The following is a 14,842-nucleotide window of genomic DNA, read 5'->3' as shown; positions in this document are numbered from 1 at the left end:
TAAGTGAAATACTTGGGCTGGTGCAGCCCTGGGGAGCTTCTCTCCCCACCAGCCCAGCCCAGGGCACGAGGGGTGGGCTCTATCTCTGCTACGGCTTTCCCACAGCCTCTGAAGGGGCTGCCAACCCTGTGAGATGGTCCACAGACACAGCTTCTGCACTGCTGAATGCAATGCTATGTTATTTCACAGCTACTTAGGCCACTGAAAAGGTGTACTTTATTTTCTTTTTAATGGCAAGAAATACCCCTACCTAGTTTGGTTTTAAGAGAGGAGGTGAGGTGACAGTAACACAAAGGAAAGAGGCAGGGAGGGGGGAGCCAGCAGAGGCCAAAAGTTCCCCAAGGTCCCCCTACCTGCTCCAGATAATTATCATGGCAATGAAGTCGAAGTGTGCAAAAAGAAGTGGCATTTCTTGCCAGATCATCAGGATTTGGAGGGAGACTTGGACTAATTGCATCAGCTTGGCTGTGGACCTTTCTTTTTTTAAAAAAAGGAAAAAAAGGAACTTTTTTTTTTTAAATGTTAAAGCTACATTTGTTTAGGCCTCCCATGACTGAACAGAGTGTGGGGAGCTGCCCCCTTTTTTGTCTGGTTTTTTTTTTCTTTTTTTCTTTTTTTTTTCTTTTAAGCAGCAAGTCTACAGAAAGGTAAATCACTGCGGATGGGCTCGAAGCTCATTCTGGAGTCTTTGGCTTATGTGGGAGAGGTATGCATTCGCAGGTGGCTGATCAGATTGCGCTGCTGGGTGAATTTCCCACCACACAGTTGACATTCGTAAGGTTTTTCTCCTGAGTGGACACGCATATGCTCTGTTAGTCGGTACTGCCGGGTAAAGCGCATCCCACATTCCTCGCAGGCAAAGGGCTTGAGCCCCAAGTGGCTGCGCATGTGCCGTGTCATGGTGCCCCGCTGCGTGAACATCTTGCCGCAGATGTTGCAAGGGAAGGGCCGAGTCAGCCAGTGAGTCTTCTCGTGCTGCCGCAGCGTGGCTGGATCCTTGTAGCTCTTCTCACACACTGAGCACTTGAAGGGCCGGGACTCCGCAGCATAGGACTGATTGGGGTTGGACAAATCCTCAGCTTCATCCTTGCTGCCGTACGTGCCTTCCTCCTTGATGTAAAGGTCTTCCTCGGTGTGCGTTTCCACGTGGGCGTTGAGCTGCTCCGAGCTCGGGAAGCCTTTGCCGCAGGGGATACAGACGTACAGGTTGTCACCGTAGGCCACTGGCTCGAACCCCTCCTGCCGGTAGACATAGTTGGCACTGGTATGGCCACCACTCTCGCTCTCGCTCTGGCCGCTGTCGTCACTGTTCTCCTTACCATTTTCCACCTCCTCCTTACAGGGGTAGGGCAGGTCTGCACCGTAGGCCCCGGCCAGACTCCTCTCCACAGACTTGGACAAGGGCCCCAGCAGGATACCGTTGGGCAGCCCTTCGCCCTCGTCCCTGTCTTTGCTCCCCTCCTTCCGGTCAAAGGCGTTGTCTTTCTTGATCCACTCCTTCTTGCGGGACGAATGCCGGAGGCCCTTGCGCTGGCTGCCCTCGGTCAGGGCGTGGTGGCACTCCTCGCTCAGATCCATCTCCATGGGGTCGCTGCTGTCCGCCATGCTGTGGGGGGCTCCGACCCCCGACTCGTCGAACGATGAGGCACTGTTGGCTGCAGGGGCTGAGGCAGATTGGGGAGAGCCGTGCTGGCTTTCGCTGTGCTGCGTGTCATCGTGGGAGGCTGCCACAGGGAGCGATGGGCTTTTCTTGGACAGGTCGAGGCCGAGCTCCTGGTCACCGGTGCTCCCGTTTGCGCTGCCACCCCCACCGCCGTTCTTGCTGGCTCCCCTGCTTAAGGAGTGACAGTTCTCTTGGTTGGAGCTGCTGATGAAGACCTCGTCATCAGAGAGCTTTCCCTTTGACAGCTCCTTTGAGTGCGAGCCCTTCAACCCCTCATTTGACCCTGAATAGCGAGCTTGGATGACTGAAGCAGTGGAAAGTCTTTGACTCCTGGCAGATCTCCCGACACCAAGGCCACCGGCCTTGCCAGCAAAGGACTTGCCGTTCCGCTTCAGCTTCTTTCTGCAGAGAGCTGCCAGGTCGTGCAGTTGGAGGTAGCTTGCTGCGGTGAGGAGAGCGTTAAAGTTCTGTTCACCAGGCTGGTCAGTCGTTAAGAGCTTACCAGTATAAATAAAGTCCAAGATCTGCCGGAACACGGTGGGGTTCACCATGTCCGTGTCTAAGTTTATCAGGTTGTCATGCAGGACAAGGGATTTGAAATACATGCTGCTGGCTGCCAGGATGTTCTTATGGGCACGAAACAGGGCATTTTCTACCACAATGATCACATCACAGAGGAAACCTTTGGCTCGTTGCTGGTTCAGCTGCAGTAGCAGTTGTTTGGCATGATTTGGCAGTTCCATCTCCACCTTCTCTTCCTCTCACCTTCACCTTACCACCTGCAAAACAGGAGGATGAGAGGTGTGAACCTGCTCTTTCCACTCAAACAGGTTACATTTACTAGACTGGTTTAACATGGTGCAGTCTGTGTTAGGCTTGACTTTAACTAAGGAGATCTGAGTACAATGAGCTCTGCAAGCTGTGATCCTGCTTGGAATACAGACAGAAGTATCTCTCGTGCTAAGATTTGATTCAAGTCTTTCAAAAATCAGATTTGTAATTATCTGTTTCCAAAAACAACGGTTGCTGGCTGGAACTACTATTCAAAAGGCACCAGCATGAAAGCAATGGTTAGGAATGGGGGAAGGCTGGTCCCTCTCCTGACACAGTTTTAAAGGGAGGATGAGGAGCAAGAAAAAGAGGAAGAAAAAAGAAACATCTACTTCACTGTCATTTGCATATCTGAGCATGTAAAATAATTAGCATAAACTGCAGCTTCTCTGCTTTAACATGTAGTTTGTTTCTTGGCTCTTACATGTTGAAAACTTATAACACCCAGCTGCTCTGGGATTGAGAAAAATGACATGTAGCAACTAAATCCATTGAAGATGGAATTAATCACACTGAGGTGTGAATGGGAAGGCTCCTTAAGAGTATGAAAAGCTGCTTTAAAAACCACCCCCCGGCAATGTCCATATCCCAATCCATTGACATGAAGGGCTAGAATCAACCCTCAACTGGCTGAAATTCAGGATGCTGAGCTAGCTAAGTGCCACCAAATGTCTTCACAAATCTGACACAGTTTTCTTAAGCTGATTTTGTTCTTTCTTTAGTTTTGAAGGAATTTTTTAAAACTGAAAAAGTCATATCTCACAGTCTTTCTACCCTGAAATACTGGAAAGAGAGGAAAATAGTGGTTGCCTTCATGTATGTATCCACAAACAGTAGTCATGTTGCATTTTAGGTTAGATGTTTATATTGGTTTTCCCAGTAGTATGGACTGTAGGAAACACCTTGCTTGAGGCGTATCAGAACCAACTGCAATTGTACATTTGGGAGATATCACAATACCTAAATGCCAGAATTTAAATCTGGGTCTGCATTCAGGGATCCAAGACCAATTTAAGATTTTTTTTTTTCTTGATTTTTTTTTTTGTTTGCAAGTGCCAACTGCTTCTTGTAATGGACATTTATCTGTTAAAGTTAATTGTTTCTGAGGTTCAAATGTAGGAATTAAATACCAAACATACAATAGCCACATTTAGCCTTCCACTTCCTTCCCTTCCCAATTCATCATATTATTTGAAGCATTTCTCCTACTGAAGGAGGAGGTCATAAGTACAGAGAAATGAAGAGCTTAAATTTTCTCATAAAATCATCATCAGTTAATGTTTTTATTGTCTGTGAGACCCATTAACACATTCTGTCCAATCAGAGTTCAAATGATGAAGCATCAGACTGCATTATCTTCCCTTGCACCAAGCATATATACACAAGAAATAGAGTGATGCTGTCAGTGTTAAAAACTACTTCCCTCAAACCTGATTCTTACTAACTAATGATAAAAATAAAGATTTCATTATCAGAAAGGTGGTAAATTTACATCATCCTTTTCTGCGCAACAAAAAGATTTTGCCTTATGAAAAAAGCTATCAAAAAGTAAACAAATGCAATTTTTCCTCCAGTGTTGTTGCCTGACTACCCTGATATTTTTACCAACAGATCTGCCAAGCAGGTGCCTCACTTCTTCCTCAGGACACAGCTCTTCCCTTGGTTTGCTGGCCAGCCTCGTACTTGCTTATGCTTTTGGTAGAATTTTGTGGCTCTTGAGTGCAGCTGCACCTAATTCAGCATCCACACAGATCCCTCTGGCTCGTCCCCCTGACCCATGGCTAAAAAGGCTGCTCTGCTTTCCTGCTCTATATTGTTTCAGCAACAGATGGGAACCCAAGACGACCTTGGTGGATTCACCACTGTGCCTCTGTGACACAAGTGCTGTTCCCAAAGGTCGCTGGCTTTAGCAAGGGTGGCAGCCAAAAGGAGGAAATCCCGGCTTGCCGTGGTGCTTGTCTCCATCTATAGTGTTTCTGTCCTAGAAAGTCACCCTGCAGCACCACAAAAACGTGACAGGACAGGGATTACTGACACTGAGCACTGTTGAGCACTTTAAAAACAAGTTTTGATGTAATTAGTTACATCAGAGCTGCAGCACGCAGGCAGCGTGGCTGGGTCTGGTGGCTTGCTTCCAGAATTGCTGATTAAGAGGAAGAAGCAACAACAGAGGCACCAAATACCCACTTTTATCTAACCAGGCCAGTAAAAGCCCTTACTCCTGGGTCACTGAGATACATGGATAGGGAAGGACAGGCTTGCAACAAAACACAGCATTCTCTCTGTATAAATGCATCCTGCTCAGGATAGGCAGAGACAGCCTGGTGCTACACTCTTTCACTACAAACATAACGGGGCTTTTTCATGCATGTAACACACAAAATCCCTGGATATGATTTTTAAGTGTTCCATAAAGGACAAATATGGGAAAGGAAGGGATGGGAAAGGAAGGGAAACAGCACAGCCAATATTTTTTGCCTAAACAAGCTAATAAAATATAAAATTTAAAAAAGGAGTATGTTACTCAAGTAAAAGTGATCTTATTTCCCATTCATGTGGCACTTGAAGCAGAGGCCTAGAAATCTCTGTATATGAGTTGTCTAAGCCTTTGCAAAGAGTCAAGGCCCACTGCAGCTACTAATGCAAAATATTTTTAGAGTTGTACTTCTTTTTTTTCTTGTTCTTTCTTTCTGCCTTAAATGATATTGGAACCAGGTAATGAGCCTGCAGGGAAAGCCCTGGAAACAGGTAGAATTGTAATTCTGCTTTTTACTGACCTTCATGAGGAAGATAATGTTATTATTAAGCTTCAGTATGTTCTGCAGCATAAAAATTAGCATAGTACAACTTGTTTAAATTACCTCTATTTATCTCACATGTCAAATCTTACAGAACTATTCATGTTCAGTAGGACATAGGTAAGAGATAGCTTATTACCTTTAGTAGATTTTAAAAGCAGTGGTCAGGTGTAAGCACTGTAACACTGCTTATCAAATTTGAATTGGTTAGCTGAAGGCTAACATGGGTTTAGCAACCCCAACAAAATGAATGTAATGAAACAAAGCCTTCAGCCAAGCTTAGAGCACCATGTTTAAACTTCTGTCAGAATTGCCCACCAGGACAGCAATATGGCTCAGGGAACGCTCCTTTGACTGACATCCCTTTGCTGACAAAAGCTTGATAGCAGCCTGCCTTGTGCATCTTGTGCAGTCCTGAACAAAAACAAATCATTCCAGATATTTTCCAGAGCTGACCACTCACAAACCCTTCCTTAGCACTGATGCATTTCAGAGGTGGAGGAAGAGAGGTGTGTTGGAAAAGGTGTTAGCAAAAGACAAGCAGGCATTATTCCTTAACTTATGGCATTCCCAGGATCTCACTTCTAGCTGAAAGCATGGGACCAAGGACAACTCCAAGGTTAAATCCCATATAAAAGTTGGCAGATCTGCCCAAACAAATGGCAGGTGCAGCCCTTACAAAGGCCTTGCTATCCATGAGTTTGCAGAGACTGTCTCTTAAGAAACCCTTACCTTTGAATAACATCACCACAACCCCCAAAGCGCTGAAAAATCACAGTGGGTTTATGTTTCTTGTATCTCAGTATCATTTTTAATAACCCTTCCTTTCCTGTTTCCTGCAAAAAGACAGATAAGACATACTCCCAGCTAAGAGGAGCCCTGACTCACAAAAGGCTTAGATGCATTTCTAGTAAATAAACCAAACCCCAGACCTCAAGAATACATAGATGATCTCACTGGGGCCCCAGTTTTTAATCACTGAATGTGGTGTGCAGAATTTCACTCCTTTGCATTTAAAACATGATCACAGAAGGCTCTGAACAAAGAGCATCAGTGATGGTCTTTTCCCACATTCAGGTTGGTTCCTTGACATTCAAGACACAGTTTTCAGAGCAGTGAACCTGCTCAAATCCTGCCGTGCAAGGAGGGAGTGAAGCAAGACTGAGGCTCTCCACTACCTCCACCATACCCATGACACTGAGACACAGCACATGCAAAGACATGAGAGATACAGGGCACAAATCACAGAATGCAGTGACGCTGCAAGCAGATGCCACACAGCAAACAGAGCTTGGCAAGCTGAGCACCGGCAGCGTCTTCCTAAGCAATGCTGCCCCAGGAGCTGGGTACCTGCGGGCTACTGTGCCCAGCCTGGAGCACTCTGGCACCCTGAGGGCAGGAAGGTTGTGCAGAACACACAGGCTGCTCCAGGACCTGTGCTGCTCTCACTACGCAGCGGGGAAAATTTAAATTTCTCTCAATTTCCACAAAGATTCTGGACATCACAGAAAATTAATTTGCTAAAGTAGAGGAGAAGAGAAATCCCTTCACCCCTTTAAACAGTATAAAATCTACGTATTCACTACAGATTTGATTCTCTTTAATATCACTAAATCTCCTCCTAAAAGTAATTGCTGAATGAATGGTAAATGTGTTATCTTAGCAACTTCTGGCAGGAGATGCTATTTGATTTCATCTCTGAGTTATAGATTGCAGCACATGAATATTGTTTACCTTTTAAGCAGCAACACCAGTGAAGCAAAGAATCAATCAAAAACAGATCTAAGGAACCACTCATTTCACGTAGAGGATTTGTGGATGGATGAGAAGGCTAGACACCGAGCACCTGAGCAGTGAACTAACAGTACTGCAGATAAAAACCAACAAACAGATTAGATGTGATATAGCAAATTAGATGCTGTTAAAGCGTCAGCCTACTGTGCATGTTATAACAGACCTAGGAAAAGGTAGTGGCCTGCTTCCTTAGTTCTCCACCTTCCCAAGCAGTTGTGCTGCACTGAGCAGACACTGCAGTGGTGAGCATGGGGAAGAACAAGACAGAATTAAATCCACTGTTTCCTACATTGCTCTCTCCCACCAATTTCTGACATTAAAAATGCTGCGTCCGGCTGCTCCTGGAACTGGGTGAAACTGAAACCAGTGACTTCTGCACCCTTCAGTTCCGGATGAACCAACTTCTTTTGAGCACTTGACCACCCCACTGGAAAGAGAGCTTTCCTGTTTCTCACTGGCCCATCTGATCTTCCTCTCCCCACATCCCAACAGAACCTATTTCCAGGACTGTCCCGAGGTATCAGTGAAGTGGGTGGTTCATGGCTGCTAACCTGCCCCCCTGGAGCTGCAGCTGGCAGGTCATTAGCCCATGACTTTTAAAGGTATTCACATTCCAGAACGGCAGAAGCACAGGGAGTAATGCTTGGAACTGTGTTAGCCCAAATGTGTCCCTATCCCCAGCCCCTGCGAGCAGACAGACAACAGAATTCAGAAGCAGAAGCAAGAACATGCATTTTCATCATTGGCAGTGGAGCAGCAAAAGTTCTGTGAACTGGGCTTAAGCAGAAAACAGGATGCAGCACCCTTGTTTTTCTCACACAAATATTTTGAACTTCAAAATAGCTTAGACCAACATGTCAAGTGACCCGGGGACACGGCTGCAGAGCCGGGGAGGGGAGAGAAAGCAACATGCAGGACAGAGCAGGATGTGCAGCTGATTTTGCAGGTGTGAACATGGAAAGGAGAAGGAAAATGGAGGATAATTTTGCAGAGGATGCCACATCACCAAACTTAAAGTGGCCCTGCTTTAGTTCATTACATTCCAATTAGTGCCAGGCAGAACTGCCCTCCCGGCTCCCTGAGGCAGCTCCCGCAGATCCAGCTTTGCTCATGGACACAAGCACCTGTTTGGTACCTCTATGTGGCAGCATTTGGTACGTGGGCAATACCTGCTCAACTGCTACCAGCTCCTGGCCCAAAAAGGAGAGAAGAAGAAGAGTCAGACGATTTCCCAGTCCCTTCTCTCATGTTCTAGAATAACAAGGAGAGCCTGACGTGGCTAAGCCCTTCTCTACTGCATGGCAAACTTCCCAGGGAAGGGGGATCTCCATGGGCGGAAAGGGTAGGGGCCCTGTGTGCATGAAAGCACTAACATTAGGAGAGCAAAGTGATTTCCAGTCAGTGCAAGGCTGCAGCAAAGCAGGAACACCTTGCTACACAAGCTGAGACTACGAGCAGTAGAATGCAGATTAACCACTTGGTTGCCGCTTACCATGCCAGGTACATTGGGCTAAAGGCACCTCCATCCAGTGCTGCCCGACGTGCCAGGTACATCCCATGATGTTCCATTGAAATCACAACAGGCCATCAATAGAACGTGGCTGCACGGATGCAGAATGGAGAACCAGCAGGGACGCTGTTAAATGCAATTAAAAAACTGCAATCAAAATTGAAACGTACATTTTAAAACGGCCACCTGCCTTAAATATGTAACTACCAGAACAACCTCCCCTCCACCCATCTCCCCACAACTGCTGAACTGCAACGGCAGCAGAGCAGGAGGACTCTGCAAGTTTCTTTTTGACTCTGGCCACCTCCACTCAGGACTCCCAATGTTACTGAGCTTCAGGGGGACCAGTCCATATGTATCCAAACCCAGCAGATTCCAGGATGTCTGCACCAGCTTCATTATGCCCAGAAATTCAGGCAACTAAATATCATCACCATTTAGAAATGCCTCTATGACAGGAACAGCCTGGTGCCAGAGCTTCATGGTCTCATTCCCACACAGTACAGGCAACAGAAGAAATTCTTAAATGCTGATCCTCTGTTGTCCCCATTTCCCTGTGCCCCTTCCCAAGCCTAGAGATCTTATGGCATTGAGCCAGGCTGGATACTTTGGTGCAAGATGGGAGAAGAAGATACTGTATACCCTCTCCTATTTATAATCATAATTATTCACTGATAATTTAATCTACGTTCTTAGAGACTGGAGATCAAGTTGATACCTGGTGAACTGCAGCTTGTACAAGAGTCGCAAAACTTAAGATCTAAAATTCCACCCTCCCATGCCCAAAGGAAAAAGCAACATCATCTTTTCCACGTCAGGGAAAGGCACATCTCACAGACACCCTAAGTTTGACAAGCTGATTGTATCTTCTGCAGTGTGTATCCTCCTTTCCACAGAGTTCCCGTAATCAGCTCCAGCAGGATTATCATGGAGGGCAGTCTGAGGGTAGATGCTAAGCACGGGTCCCTCTGTACAAGTGATGAAACTGCTCCAGTGAAACCCATCAAACACCCAAAAAACAGTACAGACAAAAGCCTGCAGCCTGGCAGGGAATTTAACGTAGGTTTTTAGACCCTCAGAGTGAAGTAAAACATCTGCATAGCTCTTTTCACACTGATGGCTGCATGTCTCCAGCTGTGCTGCTGAAGACAGAAATCTTACATTTAAAAAGTGAGAAGAATATTGATTATCAACCTTAAAGATAAAAGGCCAAATGAAAAAGACCTACAATAATTAATGTAGTTGGATGAGAGACAACATAAAGGAGGACACTGGCCCAGGAAACAGAAACTGTCCTCATGAAAAGGACACTGAATATAAGGAGAGAGGTCATTCTTCCTGGACATCTGCTGGGCTGGGCTCGGCTCAGGCCCAGGTCAGTGTTCCCACCATTCCCACCTGCATACTTATCCCCACAATTCTGTAACTAAATCCCTGTCACACTGAACTAACAGGTCTTTTGTATTCAGATCACCCTGTTTTGACTGCTATAGACTGAAGATTTTCAAATCTTGTTAATACAATGAAGAAGTGAAATGTAAGCAACTGTTTGCTTACTGACCTGGGCTGTGCTGAGCCAAGAGCATTTGCTGAACTAGTCTGAACAGCCCAGTGCCAGCATGAACAGGCCAACCCACATTTAACTACCCTGCAGCTTTAAGCATAATGGGCCAGAGCCCCAGGGATTCTGGCCCCAGGGATTCAGAGCTCCCCCTCCCCAGAAGATCACACTCTGCACTGCATAGGAGCAACATACTTCTGGCTGCATCTGCCAGCATCACAACTCTGCAAAACCCTCAGCAATACCAGCAGCACCCAGTTTAACAAAGGCTGAATGCTGCATAAAGGTACGTCTTGAACAGCAGCTCAAATGCAGATTTTTTTGCTTCTGTGAAGCAAGAGCTCTTCTCCATAGTTGCATTTCCCCTCTAGGGCAGAGATTAGCAGAGAACTGCTTAAACCAAAGGTGTTTCCTACTGTTAGAACATCCCACTGCAGCCAGAAATGAAGCTTCCTGCCAATTCCTAAACAGAGCACTTGTATATTATACATTTATTTTCACTGCTGACATGAAGGAGCCTAAGATTACCCAAACCTCTAGTGGGAGGAGAAGAGGAGAGGCACGGACATTGCAGATCTTGTCAGGCAGAGCCAGGCACTAAAAATTCCTGCATATCTGCAGAGCACAGTTGATCTCAGGAACACAGCAGTGGCACAAAACAAATAAAAGCTTCAGAAGCTTGTGACCAGCTAATGACCAGCAACAGCCACTGGGCTCTTCTGCAGTCCTGCAACAACCCAGCAAGCTCTGTTTCAGTTGTACCTGCACTGCAAGTAGTAAAGGCAGCTCTGATGTCCGGTCCTAATCTATTTTATTTATTTATTTATTTACTCCTTATTGCACTAGAATACCCATAGATTGAGTGGAGCAGCTCAGCCCACACAGGAGGAAGGACTTTTCCACCCATTCACCAGTTAAGACCCCTTTGGTATGCAAACTTTCTGCTTCACAGCTACCTTAGAGCCTTGATGTACAGAACTGTCCCTTTACAATGCAAGAACTTAGGACATGACTAAAGGATTGTTGCAACCTCCCAGATAATCCTACAGAGTGTTAGGCTTGGGCCCTGTCCTTCAGTAAGGTAGGGCAGTTGGCACGGGGTGGCAGCCTCACGCTGAGCATTGCTCTGGGGGCACACACAGCACGGAGAGAAGGAGGAATGTCCAATGACCCTTCTCCAGCCCACACTGTCCTACAGCACCCTCAGGGTTGCAGCACTTTAGGGCTCTGAGTCACCACAGGTACAAGCTGATAGCAGGTTGTGAAATGCAGTGGTACTGGAGCAAATGCACGACCCTTTCCACTGTCCCTGCAGCTCGGCAGGGATCTCCAGGACAGGGATGAGGCAGGAGCTGGGACCATCCACTGTGACTCAGGCTCCTTAGTTACATGAATTGTTAGAGCAAACAAAGCCTCAGAGTACTGGGAGAAATGAGAGAGGGTTTGATAAAGATCCTCTTATTTTTATTTCTTGTGTGGACTCAGCAAACTCTTTTGCAGAGAGAAGCAATCTGCACAGGAGCACCTGCATCCAGAGTGCTAATACCACCAACTTGCAAGAGTTAACACTGAGGGGTGCAGGGTAGTAACCACCTTGGACCAAAATGGCATCTCTCTCACCATATGCCTGGCTCCCATCCTGCCAGCTTTATCCTGCAGCCCTCACAACAGTGGTGCAGGGCTGCTCATACCTCGGGTGTGTTTGGCCAGCCCTCCCTGTCAGAGAGCTCAGCTCAGGGGACTACAGCCCCAGGCACATTATGAAAGGCAGCCCAGCAAGGTCATGGGGTGTTGAAAACTTTGCTACAGTCCAAAGCACAGGATCTTCCTCCTTTCCTTCCCTACACACTATTCTTGTCAAGGTCAAGGATTTTCTGGCAGTTCTCAAAACAGACAAATTATAGGCTTTTGTCATGAATTAAGACTTGAAACATCTCTTCATTTTAAAGAAGTGGAAGGGGAGGAGCAAGACAGAGGGGAAGGTACTTTGGGCCAAGATTTGGTTTTGAAAAGGGGATTGGCAGCCTATGTATGTGCTTTACCCTGTAATCTGAAAGCTCCTCAGGACAGGACCCCTAGAAGCATTTTACACTGAACCATGTACACATCCCAGAGCAAGAGAACCAGCAGCTCCCTGCATCCGTTCCAGTCTGCTCAGCTTCTCCTAAATCAACACTGCCAGAAGGCAAGACAGCACTATAACAAATTAGCACCACTCACAATTTGTTGGAGTTGCTGTTCCATTGTTTGTTTATTTAAAACACGCGCAAGAACACACACACAAACCTCCCGAGCCTGCTCTCTGCTGCCATCCCCCAAACTCCAGATCTGCAGTCTCAGAGAAGCGAGCAAAGGCTGTGGATTAAACCCATGCAGAGCAACAGCCAGTGCACTGGGACTCTGCTTGGGTTTTGCTCTTTCGCTATGAGCAAAACAAAAGAATGCCCACACTGTGCCAGCCTGGAACATCACAGTGTCAAAATCCTTATTTCAGCACCTAACTAGGGATGTGTTGCTAAGAAAAAGAAAGAGCCCTAGGCTTGAAAGGACCCAGCGCTAATAAAACTCTTAGTGCTAATGCTATTTATGAACATCCAAGGGATAATCTGCACCCCTTATCAGCCCACAAGATTATAAGATCTTTAAAATAGAAAACATGTCTTACTTCATAAAGCACTGTAAGAGTTTACAAAGCACAATATTAGTGGTAATAAATAATTGTCAGAGTCGGGCACAGAGGCGGCTGTAAAACCTGAGGCACCATCGCCATTCCCATTTCATCCTGAGCCCTGGCCAGTAACACTGGACACTGACTGGCTGTGCTGACTTGGTCCACTCAGGCACCAATCTGTTGTTATTTTAAGAGATCATCTGGGAAATGTGCTATGCTTACACTCACACTGGAGAAATTAATGTTTTATCACAAGGTGATCATGATGAGGGTGATTTTAAAGAGCTGTAGTAGATTCTTATCCTTCCACCAAACATAGTTTAATTTGCCAGCATGTGTCAGTGTGCCAGCAGTGATTCCTTCACAGAGCATTTCTATCTGTAGGCACTTATCACACACAGGGAACCCTTCACCAGAGCACCTGCTCACCAGTTACATCACACAGCACATAGAGACACCTTCACTTTAATTTCTCTTGGCAATAAGCTCTGGGCTGCTGCAGACATAGTTTAGAGGACAGTAAAGTCAGCATCATCCACTCAAACCCTTACATGCTTTCATTCAGTTATTTCTTTCATTTCAGAGATTTATTTTTTTTTCTGGCTTAAAAATGCTCCAAATGTTTGCATTTCTGGCTGCTGTATCATGTGCTGACAGATAACAGTGTCACCCAAAGCATCTCCGCTCACCTGGGTTGAGCATGGCTTTGGTTTCTGGACAGGTGAACACCAGATACCACAGTTACCTCCACCAGTCTAAAAACAGTTAAGAAAACTACAAGATTTTATACTCAGATTGAGACCTTTGCATGGAATTCTGTTAGTGCCAAAACATTTACAATGTTATTCTTCAGATAACCCACGATTTATCAGATGTTTAAATACTCAAGTTTAACTATTTAAAAACTACTCACTTTACATTTGTCACCTAAGGAAATTACAAGGCAATTTGTGCATTTTTTTCCTGTCAGGAAAAAAAATGCCTCAAAGAGCAAAGCAGAATGCACAACCCTCCTTCTTTCAGCATTATTAAAACCATCTCATTGGTAATTATTCTTCTCAAGATGGGTGTGGGGGAGTGAAAATCTGGAGCAGATTCTATTTTTAGAAGATAACCTTGGGAAAAACAGGAGGTACCAGAGAAACAGGCATGAGGGGTGAAGTTGTGACAGTACTGAAACCAGCAGGAGACACAGGTGTACCAGGTGTCTGTGCCAGAGAGCTCTGAGAACACAAATGTGGCCACACCTCCTGCGAGATTTAGGCTTGGCTGGCAGGTTTCAGAGGCACTCAGAATTCACAGAGACAATTCACATATTTAAAAGCTTGAGCAAGAGTTAAAAAAACAAAAAAAACCCACAAAAAACAAACAAAACCAACAAAACAACAAACCCGCACAAAAAGGTTATTTTAAAAGTTTGCTGGATCACTTCCCAGAGAGCTCTCCCCTCTCAGCAAGGAAAGTGGTTAAAGAAAAAAAAAACAACCAACAAAAAACCAAACAGAACCAAAACATAAAACCCAAAACAGCCAGAGAGGCTGAAACCTCTCTAACACAGATGAAACAACACAGCAGTTTTATAGCTACATAAATAGGATCAGCATCTGGCCCAAGGAGTAATACATGTACAAACTACTGCTAGCAGCCACAACAAACATTGATACCACTCCTTGGAGTGGAAGGAAAAAGTAAAATTCTTCCATCCTTACCACTTCCAGCAGAGCCCTCTCATATGACAGCACCAAGAGGCACCCAGGGGATGCAGACAATACGTTCAGCGTTTGGACTAAAGCCTCCCTCTTGGCACGGTGCATTCCCAAACACCTGTATCCAGTATCCAGCTGCTTCCAGCCCCTGCCCCGTGGCAGCTCATTATTCAGCCACATGCAGTTCTGTCACAGAGAGGGGCTCCATAAATTGTGGCATTGTTATGCCACAGTGCAGGTGCTTGAAAACACAGATCCTGAGGCTCATCAGCCACATCAGACAGAGGGATGTTCTGATGCCATCCAGC

At 45.8% G+C, this 14,842-nt stretch overlaps 1 protein-coding gene across 5 annotated transcripts in view; it reads right to left on the bottom strand.

Moving 5' to 3' along the window:
* Positions 1–622: 622 nt before the first annotated feature.
* The window catches only part of HIC2 (HIC ZBTB transcriptional repressor 2), a 71,119-nt gene continuing 56,899 nt past the window's right edge, over positions 623–14,842 (bottom strand). For 3 of the 5 annotated variants that reach the window (XM_027652232.1, XM_027652234.1, XM_027652233.1), the window contains exons 2-3: positions 8,579–8,722; positions 623–2,442 (exon numbers count right to left, since the gene is read on the bottom strand). In XM_027652232.1, coding sequence (XP_027508033.1) covers positions 694–2,406 — 1,713 coding nt within the window. In that variant the 5' untranslated portion in view covers positions 2,407–2,442; positions 8,579–8,722 and the 3' untranslated portion in view covers positions 623–693. Of the gene's footprint in view, positions 2,443–4,099; positions 4,181–4,225; positions 4,315–8,578; positions 8,723–14,842 lie in introns of those variants that run through there. The other 2 variants (XM_027652235.1, XM_027652236.1) reach the window with 2 other exon arrangements.

This window comes from Corapipo altera, unplaced genomic scaffold (genome assembly GCF_003945725.1).
Source record: "Corapipo altera isolate COAL_440 unplaced genomic scaffold, ASM394572v1 67, whole genome shotgun sequence".
Classification (NCBI taxonomy): domain Eukaryota; kingdom Metazoa; phylum Chordata; class Aves; order Passeriformes; family Pipridae; genus Corapipo; species Corapipo altera.
Note: the sequence above shows the minus strand (reverse complement) of the source record. Positions and strands in the feature narration are given on the sequence as shown.